This window comes from Tachysurus fulvidraco, chromosome 14 (genome assembly GCF_022655615.1).
Source record: "Tachysurus fulvidraco isolate hzauxx_2018 chromosome 14, HZAU_PFXX_2.0, whole genome shotgun sequence".
NCBI classification, from domain to species: domain Eukaryota; kingdom Metazoa; phylum Chordata; class Actinopteri; order Siluriformes; family Bagridae; genus Tachysurus; species Tachysurus fulvidraco.
Genome location: NC_062531.1, coordinates 23,250,157 through 23,271,109, shown reverse-complemented (window position 1 = coordinate 23,271,109; position 20,953 = coordinate 23,250,157). Strand labels below are relative to the sequence as shown.

General features: G+C 39.4%; 1 protein-coding gene across 1 annotated transcript in view; it reads right to left on the bottom strand.

The window, feature by feature from the left end:
- disp3 (dispatched RND transporter family member 3) overlaps window positions 1-20,953 on the bottom strand; it is a 47,917-nt gene that overhangs the window by 8,683 nt on the left and 18,281 nt on the right. The window contains exons 2-13 of the mRNA XM_027150950.2: window positions 17,057-18,266; window positions 16,594-16,813; window positions 12,219-12,355; window positions 11,603-11,737; window positions 10,699-10,859; window positions 9,622-9,761; window positions 9,444-9,535; window positions 5,847-5,996; window positions 5,307-5,468; window positions 4,870-5,010; window positions 3,428-3,564; window positions 1,944-2,113 (exon numbers count right to left, since the gene is read on the bottom strand). Coding sequence (XP_027006751.1) covers window positions 1,944-2,113; window positions 3,428-3,564; window positions 4,870-5,010; window positions 5,307-5,468; window positions 5,847-5,996; window positions 9,444-9,535; window positions 9,622-9,761; window positions 10,699-10,859; window positions 11,603-11,737; window positions 12,219-12,355; window positions 16,594-16,813; window positions 17,057-18,047 — 2,636 coding nt within the window. The 5' untranslated portion in view covers window positions 18,048-18,266. The remainder of the gene's footprint in view (window positions 1-1,943; window positions 2,114-3,427; window positions 3,565-4,869; window positions 5,011-5,306; window positions 5,469-5,846; window positions 5,997-9,443; window positions 9,536-9,621; window positions 9,762-10,698; window positions 10,860-11,602; window positions 11,738-12,218; window positions 12,356-16,593; window positions 16,814-17,056; window positions 18,267-20,953) is intronic.

Below are 20,953 nucleotides of genomic sequence, written 5' to 3'. Positions count from 1 at the left end.
AATCGAGTCTGATTGCGTTCACCTGTAACTTAACTGTGGTTTCTTTTAAACTCATTTGAATACACATCTCTCATTCTTCAGAGAAACATATTTAGTGCACCTTTTAGACACTTCTCTTGTTGATTCTCTGGATTGATTATTTTCTCTTGAACCTTTTGTCCTGCTTTTATCCACTTTGTCTGTTTGAGACTGTATATAAATTAATATGACGTGACGTGACGTGACATACGGCTAAGTACGGTGACCCGTACTCAGAATTCGTTCTCTGCATTTGACCCATCCAAAGTGCACACACACAGCAGTGAACACACACACACACCGTGAACACACACCCAGAGCAGTGGCCAGCCATTTATGCTGCGGCGCCCAGGGAGCAGTTGTTGTGTTCGGTGCCTTGCTCAAGGACACCTCAGTCGTGGCCGGCCCGAGACTCGAACCCACAACCTTCGGATTACAAGTCAGACTCTCTGACTTGCCCATTCTGGATTAAAAACTTTTTTCTAGATTTTTACCCCATGAGACAAAAAAGAAGGTTTTTTTGTTTTTTTATTTTGTTTTTTTGAGACCTTTATTGGTCCTTTTCCCTTCTGCTCCATAACAATACATGCATGCCAGCTTTCCAAAAGTATTGAGTGTAATGAGCTATATACCAGATCCTGGCTCACAATATGCCATGGGAAAAAGTAATTCGGGGCCTCCTTCACAGGCCCAGGGTCACTGGCTATACATTAAGGCAAAAATTCCATCAGTATTTCCCTAAATCAGTATGATTATATTTCCCTTGATTGAGCTAGAAACTATTCCTAGGATGAGCAGTTTTAGTTACGAGCACAACACTTTACATTTGAGCCCCTGCATCAATGCTTATCATCAAGAAACTATACTTCAATTTGCTTCCTGACTGGTCCACCTTCATGGTGATGGAGTAAGAGTCTGCATGTTCATGAACCTGAATAAAGTGTTTTAACAAGAAGAAAGAGATCATTCTTTATATGACTCAATTGATTAGCTTTTTGTCAGTTGTCCTCCTTTTCTCTCAGCTCCAGCAATTGCATCTATGGAGGTTATATATATCTACCTCTCCAGCTGGAGTCATTTTTTATAGGGAGAAAATAATCCCGTACCCAATACAACAACTCAGTAACTCAGTCATTGTGATGAATACATAGTAATGCCCTTCGAATTGAACGATACCATAGTTTCAGTACCACAGAAGTACCTCTCACAACCCTGACCAACAAATCTTATATGTGGTTTATCTGGATCCCTGACGCAGAACAGAAATACAGTAGAGCTCAAATTGTATTTTATTTCTGTTCTGATCAGAGTGCTGACATTGCCACTGTAAATGTCGATTAAGCTGTGCTATCTTTGTGATCTTCAAGTCAGTCATGCACCTTCTACTCGAATCATCTTGTATCTAGAGTGGCAACAATAAAGCCCTGGCCATTATACCTGACCATACAAAGAGTCGAGTGCAGAGTTTTCTTTAACATTTTCACTGTGATTCTCTTCTACCTTATTGCATCCAAGAATGTTAACCCAGACGCCATCTCCATTTTCCAAATGTATCCATCCCTTAGAATCGGAAGCAAACCTATGCTCACTGCACTGATTTTTGACGATGGTGGTAGAATTGTGCAAAATAAACCCCTATTTTCTTGTGTCATGTAAAAATCTGGAGAATGGTGAATCCAATAAATGTAGATTAACTCTATACCTCTCGCCTCAGAGAAGTAATAACTATATAAAAATGTAATGAAGGTTCATAGAATTGGCATCTTTTATTAAAAGACTGCGCCTCTATCAGTCGTTATTGTTTATAGTACCCATGGAATTGTTTAATATGCCGAGGGCTGCCGTGATATAACACCATGCGATATTAGCAAACGGTTCATGCTCAAATCTCTACTAGAACGACAGATTTAAAATATTCTGCTTACCTGCTGTTCTTCTGCTCACTATGTGCCACGAAGAAGCTGAAGTTTGACCTCCAGCCATGGCGAGGATCGCATGACCCCAGGGTCAACATCCATCGTGGCCGTGGATGGTAGGCATGCGACACACACACTGTAAGCCGTGTAGTAAAGTTGCCATGGTAACTGTTATATGCCTGTTGTGATGATAATAAAACCATCATAAGTTGACAAGAGCTGCAAGTGTGTAAGCTGGTGTTTTTAAAAAAAATGCATCATTATTGAATTTTTGGACAGATTGACAGTTTAAAAAAGACAATGGCTCAAGCCAAATCACGGTTTGTTTTATAGATCCTTGTTAAGCAGTGCAGACATTAAAGACATTGGTACCTACAAAGAACAAATGAAAAAACTAAGTTAAAAACTTATTACTGATCTGATTAAGTCGGTCGGGGATGTGGTTGCCTTGTGGTTAAGGTGTTGGACTACTGATCGGAAGGTCGTGAGTTCAATTCCCAGGTACAAAAAGATTCCACTGCTGGGCCCCTGAGCAAGGCCCTTAACCCTCAATTGCTCAGTTGTATAAATTGAAATAAAAATATAAGTCACTCTGGATAAGGGAGTCTGCTAAATGCCAGAAATGTGAAATGTGATGTAAAGTGTAATTAACTTAGTAACACATTTTACACAATGTTCCATTAATTTTCCAGAATGTTCTGTACTAAAGCAGAACATTTTGTATCAGTGTCACTGTTAATAAATCTACACTAAATGTTACTCTAGTCTCTGATGCTCTGTTGGATTTGTTCTATAAAAAACATTTAATAGTAAAGTGACATTTTGTAATTATGTTTCCGGGCTGTAATTAGGCACAATTATGTTATCATGGGAACTGTTAAGAGTGAAAGAAGAAATGTCATTTTTAGAATTTATAAAGACACCACATTAAATATTCTAAAAAAGTGTCTGAAACAGTCTGCTAGGTGACATGTAAATCAGGGGTTTTTTAAAAATAATTATTAGCCTGTTTAATTTGTCAAACAAATAACAGGTTTAAGATTGAATCAAAACACCAGTAATTAAAAATTAAACGTAAAAACATTTTTTTGATGCCTCGGACCTAATGTTCTGTCAGTTGAATATCAGGATCTCTAATAAACAGACAAAATATTATTGCACAGGGTTAATAATAATAATAATAATAATAATAATAATAATAATAATAATAATAATAATAATAATAACAATGATAATAACGATAATAATAACGATAATAATAACAATCATTATCGTTATTATTATCGTTATTATCGTTATTATTAATAACGATAATAATAACAATAATGATTTTTATTGTTATTATTATTATTTTTATAATGTTCCTAAAATAAATCTGTAATGTTGTGAGTCTATAGAATTTATTCCCTAGCTACAAAATCCTAGTGGTGAGAATCCTGTGGTGTACGTGATATACATAAACCAGTGAGACATGCTGGATTGTGTGTATGGACCTGAAATGATGGCACGTCTCCATGCCTGGGGCTCAGCGCTCTCCAGGGAGCGGGCATGCTGGCACTAAGAGAGTAGCGATAGAGGGTGACAGGTGCATCCACCTCCAGCTTAGACACAAAAACTGTCAGAAGGCCATCTGTACAGAAGATAAAGTAAGCCTTTAATTTATGGATAAAGAACCACCTGCTGAATCGTGATATGATGAGCTTTGAATATTACTTACATACAAAAAAGATTAACCTGATTTACACACAAAGGTTAGTTTATCAAACTAGATATAAATGAATTTATTTGCAAATCATATGCAAACTAGAATTTAGTGTTGTTTAGTGTTGCATAAAGATCCAGTTAGTGAGAAAATTTTCATGAGCTCCTGAAACGCTAATCAGAGCCTTGGCTGTGATGCAGTTTTGTATTTTTACACTTCAGATTACTCAGTGGTTCATAATTACACAGTTAACCAATAAATAAGACTATCCCTTCAATTAGAACAAAAGTAATGGAATCATATAACAGAAGGATATTAGTGTGTGTATCTCTGGAAGCCAATGTGTAAAGCCACAGCTTGGAGACCATTTAGTTGTCATTTTGTCATATGAACTTTTATGGAATCATGTGGTAGCTCTAAATGTGCAACATTTATGCTGTTAACATGATTGGTAATTTACAGCTAAAAAAAATATATACTTTATGGCCAGACGTTTATGGACACCTTTGATTTACTCCCTCATGTAGTGCCACAGTAAGCGCCATTCTTCTACTAGAGGTCTTCTCGGGTATAAAGAAATGTACCTGACCTGAAGTGACCTCCAACCATGGCGAGGATCGCATGACCCCAAGGTCAACATCCAAGGTCACAAACCCGAAAAAATTAGACCCGATTCTGACCCGACCCGTTGGCAATTTTTTTAACCCGGACTGGACCCAAATGTTGCATAACTCTACACTAAAGTAACCACTACAGCGTGGATTCAAAATTGATTGACAGGTCTGTTTCAATGAAAATTAGCTTACCGCCAGCCACACATCACCAGCCACATGTCGCAAGCGGTCTTGGCAAACAGAGGAGACTCGAGTCGATGCACACACACGAGATACAGTAGTTCGGGTCTTCTCGGGTCCGTTCGGTAAAAACACATTCATTTTAAATTACCAAAGACCCGATGCCGCTATTATTAGGCCCAGACCCGTGTCCGAGGCACACGTGAAACTTTTAGACCCGAACCCGCTCGGTTCTCGGGTCGGACCTCGGGTTTTCGGATATAAGTGGACCCGTGAAGACCTCTAGTCTACACATAACATGTGTGTAAAATCACAGACAACAACTTTTATAAATGAGGCCCTTTATAAAACTTATTTTATACAAATAATTATAATGACATACAGTGTTGCACTATAAGCTGTATTGCCATGCATTGTACAATTTCTGTGTAAATTAGACCTGTTGCAGTGTGTGTAGCGTTAACAGTGTTTTGCTCTCTTAGACTCCCTGCTGCTTGGCTTGATGGGGAGTTTTTCCTTGATGTGGAGCTCATGGCGTGAACACTGCTGTGCAAGCTGTGCGGTGTTTCCATAAACACTCCTACGGGACACAGAGCGAAACCATTTTAGCAGCATCCATAATGCAGAAAAGCAAAAAAGTAACAAAAGGCTGGAATTCTGAGCCAAAGCGATGTCAGCGTTGGTTAGGCTTTGCCAGTGAGTACTTTAACATCGGTTAGAGGCAAGTTACTGTACTACCCTCTTGAATTATACATAGCTTATATATTCTGTCTTTTGGTTCCTTCAAGAACAAGAGCATTATTATGGATTTGGAAAAAAAAAAATGTGAGAGCTCCTCTAAATAAGATATATAGCGATGCCAGTGTCACGTCTTACCTGAGCACATATGACATGAGATCCCCTGAGCGCTTAGGTTGCTACGGAGATCTAGCAGTTGCTGTAAGTTGGTGTTGTGGTGGAAAAGCGCAGGAGCATGACTGGCTGGTTTAAGGAGGCCGCAGCAGCATGCTGACATAAGCAGGACCACGATATATAGAGCTGAGACAGAGAACAGCGAACAGTAGCGTTGATCATTTTCTGATACCAGCACATTTATTTTATTTGCCTTTTATCACAGGAATTTCAATTATTGAAGAACGGCATAGTTCACGTTATCACTTATGTTATACATTATAAATTTACGTGGCACATCCAGCAAGTGTACCTGTATTTGTAGAAGTTGTTAAAAGATAACAAACGCGAATTAGCACATTAAAAAGAAGACCTATGATATGCAGCTGCACTATTATCAGAAAATTAATCAAAACATTCATTCGGTTACTTGTAAATTGAAGTGCAAAGATTTCCTCTATGTTTTTTTACCCCTTCTATCCTCTCCCTGAAATCTATTTAGTCTTATCTGCATTTCGGTCTCACCTATAATTGCTTTACGTCTCTTCACTACAGGCTCAGCCACCCAGGATCGCAGTGCCCTCTGCAGCTTGGCACTGACCAAACCAATGTTCCCTTCTGTAGACGACTCCGGGAGCCGCAGCAGAGCCGCATCAAACTCAGAGTCATGGAGATCTGGAGAGGATTGACAAGCAATTCAATTCAATTCAATTCAAGTTTATATTTATAGCACTTTTTACAATAGACATTGTCTCAAAGCAGCTTTACAGAGCATAAACATAGAGCAGAAGGTAAACATAATTAATGATAAAGAAAATAACGAATAATAAAAGTAAAAGAATTGACAGAATAAAAAATTCTAGATTATTATTAGATATAAATAGTTCACAATTTGTATGTATTTATCCCCCTATGAGCAAGTCTGAGGTGACTCAGGCAGCAGTGGCAAGGAAAAACTCCCTTAAATTGGTAAAGCAAGAAACCTTGAGAGGAACCGGACTCAAGGGGGAACCCATCCTCATCTGGGTGACACTGGGGGTGTGATTGTAATATACAAGCAGGTTCCTGTTACTGCCAACCATTTTACTTTAGTAGGGCAGGAGGACACAAAGCAGGAATATGGCATTGAATTCAGACCTATACAGTATGTGAGCTATTTAAATAAGCATCTGCCTTTCTTCAGCTGAAACAATTTAAAATGAAGCGGGTTTTAATTTGGTGGACTGCTTGGTTGCCATCACCAAATTACTGTAAAAAAACACATTAGTGGTAATGGTTGAACTGAATATTATACATAAGCTTAATTATTAACATTTAAATCTAATATTCAGAATTTATGTCAGAGTATCAAAATCGTTCAGCTTTTCCTGCCAACTTAGAATCTTCATTCATTCATTTTCTACCGCTTTATCCGAACTTCTCGGGTCACGGGGAGCCTGTGCCTATCTCAGGCGTCATCGGGCATCAAGGCAGGATAGACCCTGGACGGAGTGCCAACCCATCGCAGGGCACACACACACACACACACACACACACACTCTCATTCACTCACGCATTCACACACTACGGACAATTTTCCAGAGATGCCAATTAACCTACCATGCATGTCTTTGGACTGGGGGAGGAAACCGGAGTACCCGGAGGAAACCCCCGAGGCACGGGGAGAACATGCAAACTCCGCACACACAAGGCGGAGGCGGGAATCGAACCCCGACCCTGGAGGTGTGAGGCGAACGTGCTACCCACTAAGCCACCGTGCCCCCACTTAGAATCTTTAAAGGCAAATTTATATTGAATAAAATTAAATTAAAATGTATAAAAGTATTTATGAATTTAGGATCTTAACCTATCATTCTTTTAAACCCTCCAATGTTAGTTATTACATTACATTAATTAGCCTGTATACATTATATACATATGCGAATGCTAACTACATCTAGATGTGTTTCTTTTTGTGTTGTTTGTGGTATTTTCTGTCAGCTTTTAGCCAATGAAATTGCTTTTTTTTTTTTTTTGGGACTTGGTGGACGTACTTGGTCTTGTTGATATTATCCATACTGCTCAATATCCCAGGATGCATTCTGACCTCCTGGCTGAAGAACGGATCATATTAATGTAACATTCATTGGACCTTCATCTAGTTGTTGCTTCATAGTCTTTTGTGGAAAATGTTAACTCATCAGCTTCTGGAGTTTCCTAAATTTCATCCATGTGCTTTTATCGCTTAGATATTATGATCGCATCTGTTGCTTACTCTCTGTATATTCAAATCCTCCTTAATAAGAAGTTCATATTTACGAGTTAAGAAGTTGTGATTACGTCATCAGGTGCATTCATGTCACTTTAGTCGGATCAAGATGGCGAGATTCTTTTAATTAACTACTTAGTACTTACTGAGAAAAGTACATTATAACTGAAATCAGCTGCTGTAACAAATAAACATTCAAGTTCATGACTTATTCATTCGCATATTCATTGATTTTCTTTCTGACTTAAACCCCCAAATTTTAATTAAATTTAATTTAATTTGATTGGTATAGGGGGGCACGGTGGCTTAGTGGTTAGCATGTTCGCCTCACACCTCCAGGGTTGGGGGTTCGATTCCCGCCTCCGCCTTGTGTGTGTGGAGTTTGCATGTTCTCCCCGTGCCTCGGGGGTTTCCTCCGGGTACTCCGGTTTCCTCCCCCGGTCCAAAGACATGCATGGTAGGTTGATTGGCATCTCTGGAAAATTGTCCGTAGTGTGTGAGTGTGTGAGTGAATGTGAGTGTGTGTGCCCTGTGATGGGTTGGCACTCCGTCCAGGGTGTATCCTGCCTCGATGCCCGATGACGCCTGAGATAGGCACAGGCTCCCCGTGACCCGAGGTAGTTCGGATAAGCGGTAGAAAATGAATAAATGAATGAAAATGATTGGTATAGCACTTTTAGCAATAGACATTTTCTTAATATAAATATAAAATAAAAATAGAAGAATAAAACTTATATTTATCCTTTATATTAAGACTTGTATCTTACAAAATTCCAGAGTTTCCTACTCTGATACTTTCACACCATTACATGTGTACATGCATATTACTATGTTTGTTTTTATGTTGTTTTTATATCATATTTATTGTTGTTGTGTCTATATTTTTTGTCACGTATTTCATTGCCTTCTTGGCCGACCATCTGTTCTCTTTATTACATCACACTAGGGTATTATCCCTTCCTATAGTGTGACTATACAGCAAGTCCCAGTCTTTTCTGTCAGTCAAGGAAAAGGGAATGTTCGCTGAAAGAGAGGAATGAGATATAACTCTAAGCTGCCCATCACAGCAGTCATAGCTTTTTGCAGAGTGACCTGCTGAACTAAGTGGAGATGTTGATGATGAGGGGAACGAGGCTGACGTGACCCCCGACATCATCATGTGTCATCTGCCATACAGGCAGAAAGAGATGTGTATGCAGCCAGACATACTAATGCTTTGTGTCCTACATTTTACTTCAGTCCTCTCGTTCAAGAACTGAACTACTTGCTAGTTCTTAGTAAAAGCGTCAAGACCTTATAGCGATTGCTAGCTATTCTGGAAAAAAGTAATCTGAAATTGTGCTTAATAAATAAAACTCATACTCGCAAAACCTACTCTGAGAACAACAGTAATTATTTTAGTGACACTTTGGGTTGTTAGCATAGTGTATTGTTGTCACATGAATGAACAGAGCTGTGACACATTTGACAAGGAGGAGCTACAGAGTCTTCATACAGTATGACGCCCGATAAAATATCCTTCTATTGTTTAACTGTATATTTAATATACAGGACATGAGAGAGCATTAATGATAGTATTATGATTATTGACTCTTTTCACCAGAAGCCAAAAAATTTTCATCATTGAGTGTCTATGTCATAAAAATAGACACTTTTTTCATGTCCTGTATATATTGCTGTTTATATAACTTTAGTTTAAGGTTGCAAAGCTGCGAAACATTTTTTCATTGTTTTAAACAATCATACAGTATCACAGCTAATCTATTCTATACTAATCTATTCTTTAAAATAATTCATTTATTTATTCTGATTTTAAATGTCCCATAAAGCCATTTACCAGTAAAAAGCCAGGAACTATCTAGTAGCAAACAAACCTGGTTCTGTCTCAACAGTCAAAAGAGCCACATCATCATCCTCATCAGAAAGAGGGCTTGGATTAACTGAGAGTGTATTCAGAGTTCTCCACCTATAGTAAACAACAAGCAGTGAACACTATAAATAGATAGACAGATCCAGACATATTACTCAGCAGAAAGTGATAGATTACTTTACCATTTTGGACAGGCGTTAACATGGGCAGCAGCACACTGATTCCAAATGCAGAGGGCAGCGGGCATTAGAATGGACACCCAGAGCCAGCAGCAACTCACGATGAGAGACATGAACAGACTAAAGTCATGCACTGCCGGGATCTGCATACATAATGTATAAAGAGGAGCCAAGTGTCTGCTGTCCAAAAGTCAAATATATCCCTAATTATGTTTCTTTCCTTTCCTTTCCTTTCTTTTTCTTTTCTTTTTTTTTCTTCCTTTTTTTTTAAAATTTAAATCTACTAAATAAACATGAGAGGACACTCAAGGTTAAAAAGAATAAGTCTAAAAGTCCTGCCTTATAGCTTTACTATCATTTCATCGTGATGTTGTTACAGTATATTTAATAATTTCTTTCTCAATCTGGTGTTCTGTGGTGCTACAAACATCTGTCAAAATATGCCTCATTTACAGACCCTGGTAAAGTGAATGCTCATGATTCTGGGCTGGTTTTTAATTTAGATGCAGAATTTTTTTAAATAAAAAAACAGTGGTGTTATGATACCCAAATGTCTTACTTAATATTGCTTGGTAGTATATTTGGCATAGAGACTTTAAATATTAGATGCAATTTGTCAACACTAATGTGTGAATTAACCAGACAAAAAAATTCACAAAATTTCAGCATCATACTTCATCAAACTTTATTTATTTATTTATTTATTTATGTTTGTTTGTTTGTTTGTTTATTTATTTATTTATTTATTCATTCATTTATTTTAAACCAAATGCCTATTATTCACTACTGTAAACAGCTGGCTTTCAAACAAGTTCTTATGCGCAATCAATCCCTAGACCTATCATAAGTCTGGGTGTATGAATAAAAATGCATTATTCTCAATAAGAATGGAAAAATGCATTTTGTTCTCGAATGTTAGCAAGGTATTGAAAAATAGGCAGACTTCTGATGTCCAAGATGAATAATTGTAGTATCGATTCTGTATCTTAAAACCACGTGGAGGAAATTATCTGGTCGATGTTCAAGCTGATTTTCCTACATTTCAGCAAAAAGAACAGAAAAATGCTGTTGTATCAGTACCTGCGAGAAGGCATTGGCTGCATAAGCGGCTGCCGTGGTGAAGGAAGTGAGGAAGGTGGCACGACTTGCTGTTTTCACAGTATGGAGCATACGCTGCTCAGCTCCTACAACATGAGCTGCCTGCCTGAACGTACTGATAAAGACAAACACATCATCCACACCTAGAAAGAGATAGAGAGGCAGATAGGATGGGGAGGATTTTTTTTTCTTTGATGAAATTGGCTTTTTAAACAACTGTAGTATAAACAGTCAAAAAAGGGTCAACGTGTATAACAGAGTTTTTAGACTAATAAACACTTACTGTTAATGGGAAACTAAGTTAATCAGGGATTTTCCCAAGATACAAAACTATTAGAAAAGAAAAATCTTCCTAAATTGGCCTGCCATTGCTTTGCCATTAAAAGAATCCATGTGCATTAGTAGCTCAATGTTATGATTAATCAGATGAATATGGCTGGATATAATAATATTAATATTAATATTAATATTGTCACTGTTTTGGGTAATGGACATCCTTTTTAACAGTCCATAGTAGAAGGAGCTCCAAGTTATTTGAATCTACTTCCTCGAATCTTGGAAGCAAATGTGTCATCGTTACATGGCCAACATTTCAACTTTGAGATGTAGATTTTTGTCCTCATGTTGCACCTTAAAGATATTCAAAAATAGCTAGCATGTTCATGTCCATGTTTCTGTCCATGGTGAGGCATGCTAATTCTAACCACTATAAAGTATGTCTATTTTATACACACCAAAAGAAAATATTTTGTTGTTTTATTTTTAAACTTTGCATCATTTAGTTTAGTTTAAATTTTATTTAATATACTATGTTGTTCACAAAAAAACAAGAATAGTGAAAAAAAGCCAATGGAAAGATTTAATCATTCATTCATTCAACACTCACCAATGCCAATGATTATAAAAGCTGCAACACCATTAAGAATGCCCAGGTACTTCACCCTGAACACCACATGATAGAGGAACAGAGCCACCAGGCAGCTCAAGCCAATGCTAGCCAAGCCAAAGAATGTGAGAAACACTACACACAAAATAGAAGAGAGTGAAGAGAAAGTCCAGATTAGTTAGCCGCATTTGTCTTAACAGAATTTAGATGTAAGAAAGCATTAAGTGTGTCTAAAAGACAGAATATTGTTGACTAAACTATAACAAATCTAATCATTCTCAGTAGTGTTTTGGTGTTCGTTTGGTTCAATAGCATTTTAGACTTTTCTAATTTAATCGATTGTGTTATAAGAAGATTTCAGAATACATGAAGTGACTAAAATATAATTTCACCAAGCTAACACAGATTAAAGCAATGGTTGAGGTTATACTAGGAATGAAAGCTTCTTGACCTGAATAGAGTAAAACTATTGTTTAGGGTTTTTCAGATACTAAAGATTGTATTTAACATTTGGTTTGATTACAACAAACCACTGCTCCAGAGAGAAATGATTTTATTAACAATCTCAACCTAGAAGCTGTTCTCATCAAACACAAGAAGTGCGTGCAATCCTTACATGAGAATGAAGTGAGGATATAGACCAGCACTGCAATACAGGCGCCACTAAATAATGCTAGCAACATGTCGCTGTGAAATGTCCTTCTGACCTCATCATCAAAAAGCTCTGTTCCCCCATAGAGCACCTTCACCTTGCTGTGAAAGAAATGGAGAGAGAAGTAAAAGGACAGCAGGAAAGAGATATGTGGGTAAGAGAAAGAGCCTGAGAGCAAATTGCCCATGAACAAGATTCAAAAGTGCACAAATGAAAGAGGGAAGAGATATTAACATGGACAAAAAAAAGATTGCTCAGCATTGTTGGTCTGATGAAAGAACAAGGGATTATCTTATTAGATCATTCAATATAATAAGCCCTTGCTAAGGGATAATTATGTGCACCTCGATGAAGTACTTTTGCCTTACTGGGAAAAAGATGCAGAAAGTTGTGAAAAGCACTGCAGGGAGAATGACAACAAGAGAAAGGAATTGTGCTAGCATGAGATGTGTTTTAGCTTTAGCATTAATGGTTTTGTTTTTTTGGTCTTATGGTGATATGGGAAACACTTAAACTAAATGTTTTGCATCTTTCACAGATAAAATAGTTATCAGGCCAAACATGAAGAAAATTCACCTGGCAGAAAGGCAATTGACAAAGAAGATGGGATTTACTGAAGCTGAAAGGACACGAGTCACTGAATGGGAAAGAACACAGCATTCACTGAATTCCCCAGTAAAAGGACAAAGGATTCACTGAAGGGGAAAGGACACAGGATTCACTGAAGGGGAAAGGACACAGGATTCACTGAAATGGGAAGGACACATAATTTGCTAAAGGGGAAAAGGCAGGGAATTCATTGAAAGGGAAAAGACACAGGATTCATTAAAGGGTAAAGGGCACAGGATTTGCTGAAGGAAAAAGTATGTGGAATTCACTGAAGGGAAAAGGGCACAGGATTCACTGAAGGGGAGAGGACACAGAATTCACTGAAGGGTAATAGACAGAAGATTTACTGAAGGGTAAAGGCAACAGGATTCACTCAGTGGAAAAGGACATCGAATTCACTGAAGGGGAAAGGACACAGGATTCACTCAGGAGAAAAGGACATAGGATTCACTGAAGGGTAAAGGACACAGGATTCACTGAGGGGGGAAAGGACACAGGATTCACTGAAGGGTAATAGACAGAAGATTTACTGAAGGGTAAAGGCAACAGGATTCACTCAGTGGAAAAGGACATCGAATTCACTGAAGGGGAAATGACACAGGATTCACTGAAGGGGAAAGGACACTGGATTCACTAAAGGGTAAAGGACACAGCATTCACTGAAAGGGAAAGGACACAGGATTCACTGAAGGGGGGGGGGCAAAGGATTCACTGAAAGGGAAAGGACACAGGATTCACTGAAAGGGAAAGGACACAGGATTCACTGAAGGGGAAAGGACACAGGATTCACTGAAAGGGAAAGGACACAGGATTCACTGAAAGGGAAAGGACAAAGGATTCACTGAGGGGGAAAGGACACAGGATTCACTGAGAGGGAAAGGACACAGGATTCACTGAAGGGGGGGGGGGCAAAGGATTCACTGAAAGGGAAAGGACACAGGATTCACTGAAAGGGAAAGGACACAGGATTCACTGAGGGGGGGATGACAAAAGATTCACTGAAGGGAAAAGGACACAGGATTCACTGAGGGGGGAAAGGACACAGGATTCACTGAAAGGGAAAGGACACAGGATTCACTGAAGGGGAAAGGACACAGGATTCACTGAGGGGGGATGACAAAAGATTCACTGAAGGGAAAAGGACACAGGATTCACTGAGGGGGGAAAGGACACAGGATTCACTGAAGTTAAAAGGACAAAGGATTCACTGAGGGGGAAAGGACACAGGATTCACTGAGAGGGAAAGGACACAGGATTCACTGAAGGGGGGGGCAAAGGATTCACTGAAAGGGAAAGGACACAGGATTCACTGAAAGGGAAAGGACACAGGATTCACTGAAGGGGAAAGGACACAGGATTCACTGAAGGGGAAAGGACACAGGATTCACTGAGGGGGGATGACAAAAGATTCACTGAAGGGAAAAGGACACAGGATTCACTGAGGGGGGAAAGGACACAGGATTCATTGAAGGGAAAAGGACAAAGGATTCACTGAGGGGGAAAGGACACAGGATTCACTGAGAGGGAAAGGACACAGGATTCACTGAAGGGGGGGCAAAGGATTCACTGAAAGGGAAAGGACACAGGATTCACTGAAAGGGAAAGGACACAGGATTCACTGAGGGGGGGATGACAAAAGATTCACTGAAGGGAAAAGGACACAGGATTCACTGAGGGGAAAACAACACAGAATTCACTGAAGGGTAAAGGACACAGCATTCACTGAAAGGGAAAGGACACAGGATTCATTAAGGGGGAAATGACAAAGGATTCACTGAAGGGAAAATGACACAGGATTCACTGAAGGGGAAAGGACACCGGATTCACTAAAGGGTAAAGGACACAGCATTCACTGAAAGGGAAAGGACACAGGATTCACTGAAAGGGAAAGGACACAGGATTCACTGAGTGGGGGGACAAAGGATTCACTGAAAGGGAAAGGACACAGGATTCACTGAAAGGGAAAGGACACAGGATTCACTGAAGGGGAAAGGACACAGGATTCACTGAGGGGGGATGACAAAAGATTCACTGAAGGGAAAAGGACACAGGATTCACTGAGGGGGGGGGACACAGGATTCACTGAAGGGAAAAGGACAAAGGATTCACTGAGGGGGAAAGGACACAGGATTCACTGAGAGGGAAAGGACACAGGATTCACTGAAGGGGGGGCAAAGGATTCACTGAAAGGGAAAGGACACAGGATTCACTGAAAGGGAAAGGACACAGGATTCACTGAAGGGGAAAGGACACAGGATTCACTGAAAGGGAAAGGACACAGGATTCACTGAAAGGGAAAGGACACAGGATTCACTGAAGGGGAAAGGACACAGGATTCACTGAGGGGGATGACAAAAGATTCACTGAAGGGAAAAGGACACAGGATTCACTGAGGGGGGAAAGGACACAGGATTCACTGAAGGGAAAAGGACAAAGGATTCACTGAGGGGGAAAGGACACAGGATTCACTGAGAGGGAAAGGACACAGGATTCACTGAAGGGGTGTGGGCAAAGGATTCACTGAATGGGTAAGGACACAGGATTCACTGAAAGGGAAAGGACACAGGATTCACTGAGGGGGGGATGACAAAAGATTCACTGAAGGGAAAAGGACACAGGATTCACTGAGGGGGGAAAGGACACAGGATTCACTGAAAGGGAAAGGACACAGGATTCACTGAAGGGGAAAGGACACAGGATTCACTGAGGGGGGATGACAAAAGATTCACTGAAGGGAAAAGGACACAGGATTCACTGAGGGGGGAAAGGACACAGGATTCACTGAAGTTAAAAGGACAAAGGATTCACTGAGGGGGAAAGGACACAGGATTCACTGAGGGGGGAAAGGACACAGGATTCACTGAGAGGGAAAGGACACAGGATTCACTGAGAGGGAAAGGACACATGATTCACTGAGAGGGAAAGGACACAGGATTCACTGAGAGGGAAAGGATATAGGATGCATGAAGTTCTAGCAAATTACACTTTATCTATTTGCATGCTGTTAAAATCTCTTAATAGAACTTGCTTAAGGGCCATTGAAATACACTAGGGATTTGATGCTGCATTTCTCTTTGTCTGCTAAGATTTTCTTGTTAGACATGTTGGAAGCTTTGCATCATGCAGAGTACTTAGGAACCTGGAACAAAACTATCTCATTATATAGCTTTTCAGAGGGATGTAATGTGGTTTATCTTAATTGCATCTCAGCACACTAATCCCATTTTACAAGGATAATTATTTTGATCAAGCCAATTATGTCATTTTATTATCTATAGGGTCATTTGTTCCAAGTATGATCAAAGTAACTCAAGAAGTAATGAATGAATTTAAATCCTAGTGCCTTTGTTACAAAATACTGTCCGAAAGGCAATTTGTAAAAGCAAAGATTAAACTAAAGGAATGTTAATCTTGTGAATCTTATCCGACAAGAATGGAATTCTCAGTATTGAGGAAATAGTGAAGGACGATGCTCACAATTTAGTGGAGAAGCTTAAAAAGCATCCATTTGACAATGAAGCTTCATGTTCTGTAATGATTATAAAAAATCCTAATCCTAATCCTAAAATCCTAATACTTTTGACATCTGTAGACTTAATTGACCAAATTAGCAGTTAATATACTGGGAATGAATTGTGATTTCACTATCTTGGATATCCCATGAACTTTTTTAAAATTCCTCTGACATTCAGTTTATTGCTATCCAATTTACTAGTAATCTGTTTCTAACCTGGTGGATTGCTGAGCCAAAATATCCGCATATTGGACCACAAAGTCCCTGAACCTTCGTCTTTGCTCCAGCGGTCGGTCTTGTAGAGAGTAGAAGGATGGCAGTGGTGCTCCAAAATGGATCTCGCTGCGAAGGAGGGAGGAACGGAGGTTGTCTGGAGTGAGTGTCTCATCCACATACCAATAAAACTGGGGGTGGGTTATTGCCAGACTCAAAGCACCTAGGCCAACAACGAAAAATGCGAAAAGTTCCATAATTTTTGCTAGATTTGCTTTAGTAACTGCAGCTGTAGCCACGGATATAATATCAAGTTTAATTATGTTAGGCATTGTTTTATTAAATGAAAAAAAAACAAAAACATGAGGTACAACTAAAAGCTTTTGGACTACCAATATGAAGTGCATTGTGCAATTCTAACCAGTTAAAGTTAAATTGTTTTAATTGGCTGCTATAAATGACTCACCTTGTATATCTGCCAGGTCTAAGCCCATGCCATCAAAGTAGATTTTCCCTCCTCGCTCGCTGGGGAAGAGGTAGGAGAGGAGGGAGCTTGGGGGTGAGCAGTATGAAGGCCCCAGTGGAAGGTCCCTTAACACTTCCAGAGGCTTCCAGCAAAACTGCTGAAACTGTGGATGTTGCATGAGGAGTCGCTCCACATGGTGGATGGTGTGAAGACGCTCCTTAGTAAAGATGTTGTTGTCCTTGTCACCCTGAGCCACAAAGACCAGCTCCATCCTCCAGAGAGCCTGCGTCTGAAGGTAGGAATAACCTGCGAATCTTGGCTTTCTGACAAGAGCTGAACTTGATTCTTCCTTCACTTGTGTTCTGTTAGATTCTGTCCCATTTCTAGTGGGTCTTATTTTCCCCTCTGGTTCCTCACCATTCAGCACCATTTGGTCTGTTTTAGTGTTAAATCTGGCTTCCTGGTTTCGTGGTTCCTCAAAATTACCAGGTCTATTACCAAACACCTTAGATAATTGTGTCTGACTGGCCACCACAGGCTGCTTCTCCTGTCTGTTTAATTTCAGCAACAGGAAATCCCTAAGGGCATTTGATTCAAAATCAAACCCCTCTGCGTCACGCCGGTGTCTATCCCAAGACCCTAATTGGCTTTTCAGTGCAACGGTGAGTGCATCGAAGCGTTCTGCAGATGAATGGCTCCTTACTTCAAAGGCACTGTAGGAGAGATCAATGTCCAGAGGCTCACAGTAGACAAACATGTATGCAGAAAGAGTTAAGGGAAGCAGGAATCCTACAACAAGTACCACTCCACTGGCCCAGGGCCGAGTGTAAATCCATCCTACTGACCACCACAATCCTCTACAGACTGGCTCTCCCCTGATTACTTCAACTGCTTCATCACAAGCTTCCTTCTCTTCTTCATCATCTTGTTCATCATACTCACTAAAATCCCACATAGCCTGAAGCAACAAGGGCTCATCCTCTGAATCCATGGTATTACAGAGACACACAGGCAGTTATATCACTGCTGGCCTGGCGTAACTGTTTGTTATCTCCACATACAGTGAAAGTGTGATAAAACAGATTTGAATTACGCAGCAGCCTCCAAAGTTTGCCAGGCTATTCGAAAATGGCGTTTTCGAAGACAAGGACACTGTCATTAATTCCGTATTTCACTAGGCTACTGGTGCACAGCCTCTGGCCTTTGAATCCTGAGGAAATAGAAAAAGAAGAGTGTGAGAGGAAACAGTGAAACCAGATCTCCTGGGGGAAACATGCAGAACCAGACTGGGTTGAGCCTCAGGCTTAGGATGTCAAACACAGGGCACATGTGTACGCGTGATGATAAATTTTCCTCCCCCATTGCCTTTCCCTCTTATCAGGAGAGCTGTGAAAGCTTTCACACCAACAAATGATGGTTGGCATGTGTTTATCTGCAAGGGCATACAAAAATGAAAAAGCAAATTACATTACGTTACCCCTGAAACTTTTTACTTGCCTTGAAAAATGTCTTAATTGTTTAGTTACATTCTCACTCAATGAAAATGTATTATCTCTGTTCTGTATTATGGATGACAAGGGATCGTTTTTCAGAATCGGAAAATTGTATGAATTTCTCTTACAAATTTAACCTTCACATTGTATCACTAGATCAAATATTGCATTTTTCTCTAAGTTATTAGAAATATCGAAAATATTTATAAAAAAGTACAGCTGTAGACAGATCCTCCAAATGATCCTCCTAAAGTTGTGTTAGGACATGGGGAGGTGCTGTTATAGGTAATTAATAAAGAGTCAGGTCATGTGAAGTGGTCTGACAAGAAGTGTAATTACTGATAACACCCTGAATAACAATTTTCCCAGCACAGCATCTCCTGAATGGTTTTATTCCTCTTATGCCAAAGCAATTGACCAAAACTAGCATTGTTCTTATTTATTACAGCTACATACATTTATTTTCATCCATTTATGTGTAATGTTGTGGAACATTTGGAATACAAGTTAGTTCTTGTCAATGTTTCACCAGGCCCATTATTCACTCATTACTGAAAAACTTAGCTTGTCATGTCATCAGAACTCCTGAACTCAAAAGACTTCCGCTCCTGTGGTAAATAACCTTAAAGTCGCATACAGTAAATAAAAATATCGTTTAATTGGTTCATTAATTCTTTCACTCATTCATATTAGTAATTCCTTGTAGTAATAGTAATAGTAATAATAATCATGCAAAAATGCAAAGAAATGCAGTACAAGTCACTGTAGAACTACTGAACCTTTTTGGATCTAACTAAAGAGTTCTATATAGGTTCTGTATGGATCCCCAATAAACAGTGTAATGTATTAGAACAAACACATTATTATAACCCTGTGATTTGAATTACAGCTGGTTCTACTGTTAAAGGTACTGAAGTTTCTTTGATTTGTCCCTCTGGCAGAACCTTTTAAGATTGTACAGTATGTCGAAACAATACAACAATGTTTTTTTCCTCTTAGGAAAAGGTTCCTGAATCATCCAAGTCATCCTAAAGTAACCACATGGCCTTTTGTGATATTGCATGACATCATGAAACAAGCCTAGCTGATGTAAGTCCCTGTAAAGCTGGTACATGTCATTTATGTTTTAAAAATAGCTTGCCTACTTCATGCTTAAAAATAAGTAATTGGATGGTGTATAATATACAGTTTATTCAGTAAGGTCTGCTGTCCATTCAAAGTGATCAAATTACACTGCAAACCTCCATATGACTTCCTTTTAATTTCCTATTTACAATCTTGTGTCAACATTCAACATTCAAAATTTAACTGCCTGAAAATAATGTCTAATGTGATTTAAAAAATACATTGTGGAAACTTTTAGCATTGCTCCACGAAATGTAAAATGGGTCAGATTATAAGGGTTCAGAAATCCAAGGCCATTCAGATGTTCACTCTCAGTGGAGGGTATCCCGATGTGTGCTCAATGAAAAATAGTTGAGCTGTGCTCAGGGGAGGCACCTGTGTATAGCTCGCCCTGTATTTTCATCCCTGTATTTTGTTCCCACAGAGAGTCAGTATATTTCACCTCTTAGTCTGGCCTGCTGGTGGATCGATGCTTGATTTAGGTGTTAAAGAATCTCCCCTGGCGGGCTGCAGAGACACTAATAAGCATTCTGGGACAAATTTCCAAGCCCTGGAACACTCTAAAAGTCATCTCTCAACATATCGGTATGAGCCACTCACATGCCAGCGATAAGTGTGCATTAGCAAACCTCTTTGGAAACGTTCATCAGTCATCCTGACATATTCAGTGATATCGGTTCATGGTAAGTATATCTCAACACATCTCCAGACTTGATTCACAAATGAGGAAGTGAAGGAGTAGAAAAGGGAGTAAGAGAAGAGTTATCACACAAAGATGGTGGAGAATATTAAATCCTGTGGTTTTACAGTCCCTGAAATAGAGGTACCTTGAGTTTTACAATGCTTCTATCACATGTCCTATTTCTATGACAGCTTGGATGCTTTCACGCTGATTGTGAAGCCTGATTCTTGTCTTTTTTGCCTTCCAGGCATCTCAATGTAGCCAGAGAACATACTTTGTTAGAGTATTCATTTGCCTCCCGCCTTGCAGGCTGCTGTCAGTCACATATGTTAAATTAGTAACAAAACAACTAACCCTGCTAGTGTGTTAAGCGCTATAAAGTCTTGTAGGTGGGTAAGTTCTCACTTGCAGTGCCATTTAGACCTTGTATCTCTTAAAACACTTATCGTGTTTGCATAAATTTTCAACACTGATTTTTTAACAACAACAAAGAAATGCTATATTCGGTTTCAGGCAAAAATATTGTTTTAGCATAGAATGAACAAATACGCAAATTGTGATTAATGAGCATCCACAAAATGGGGTGCAATGACATTA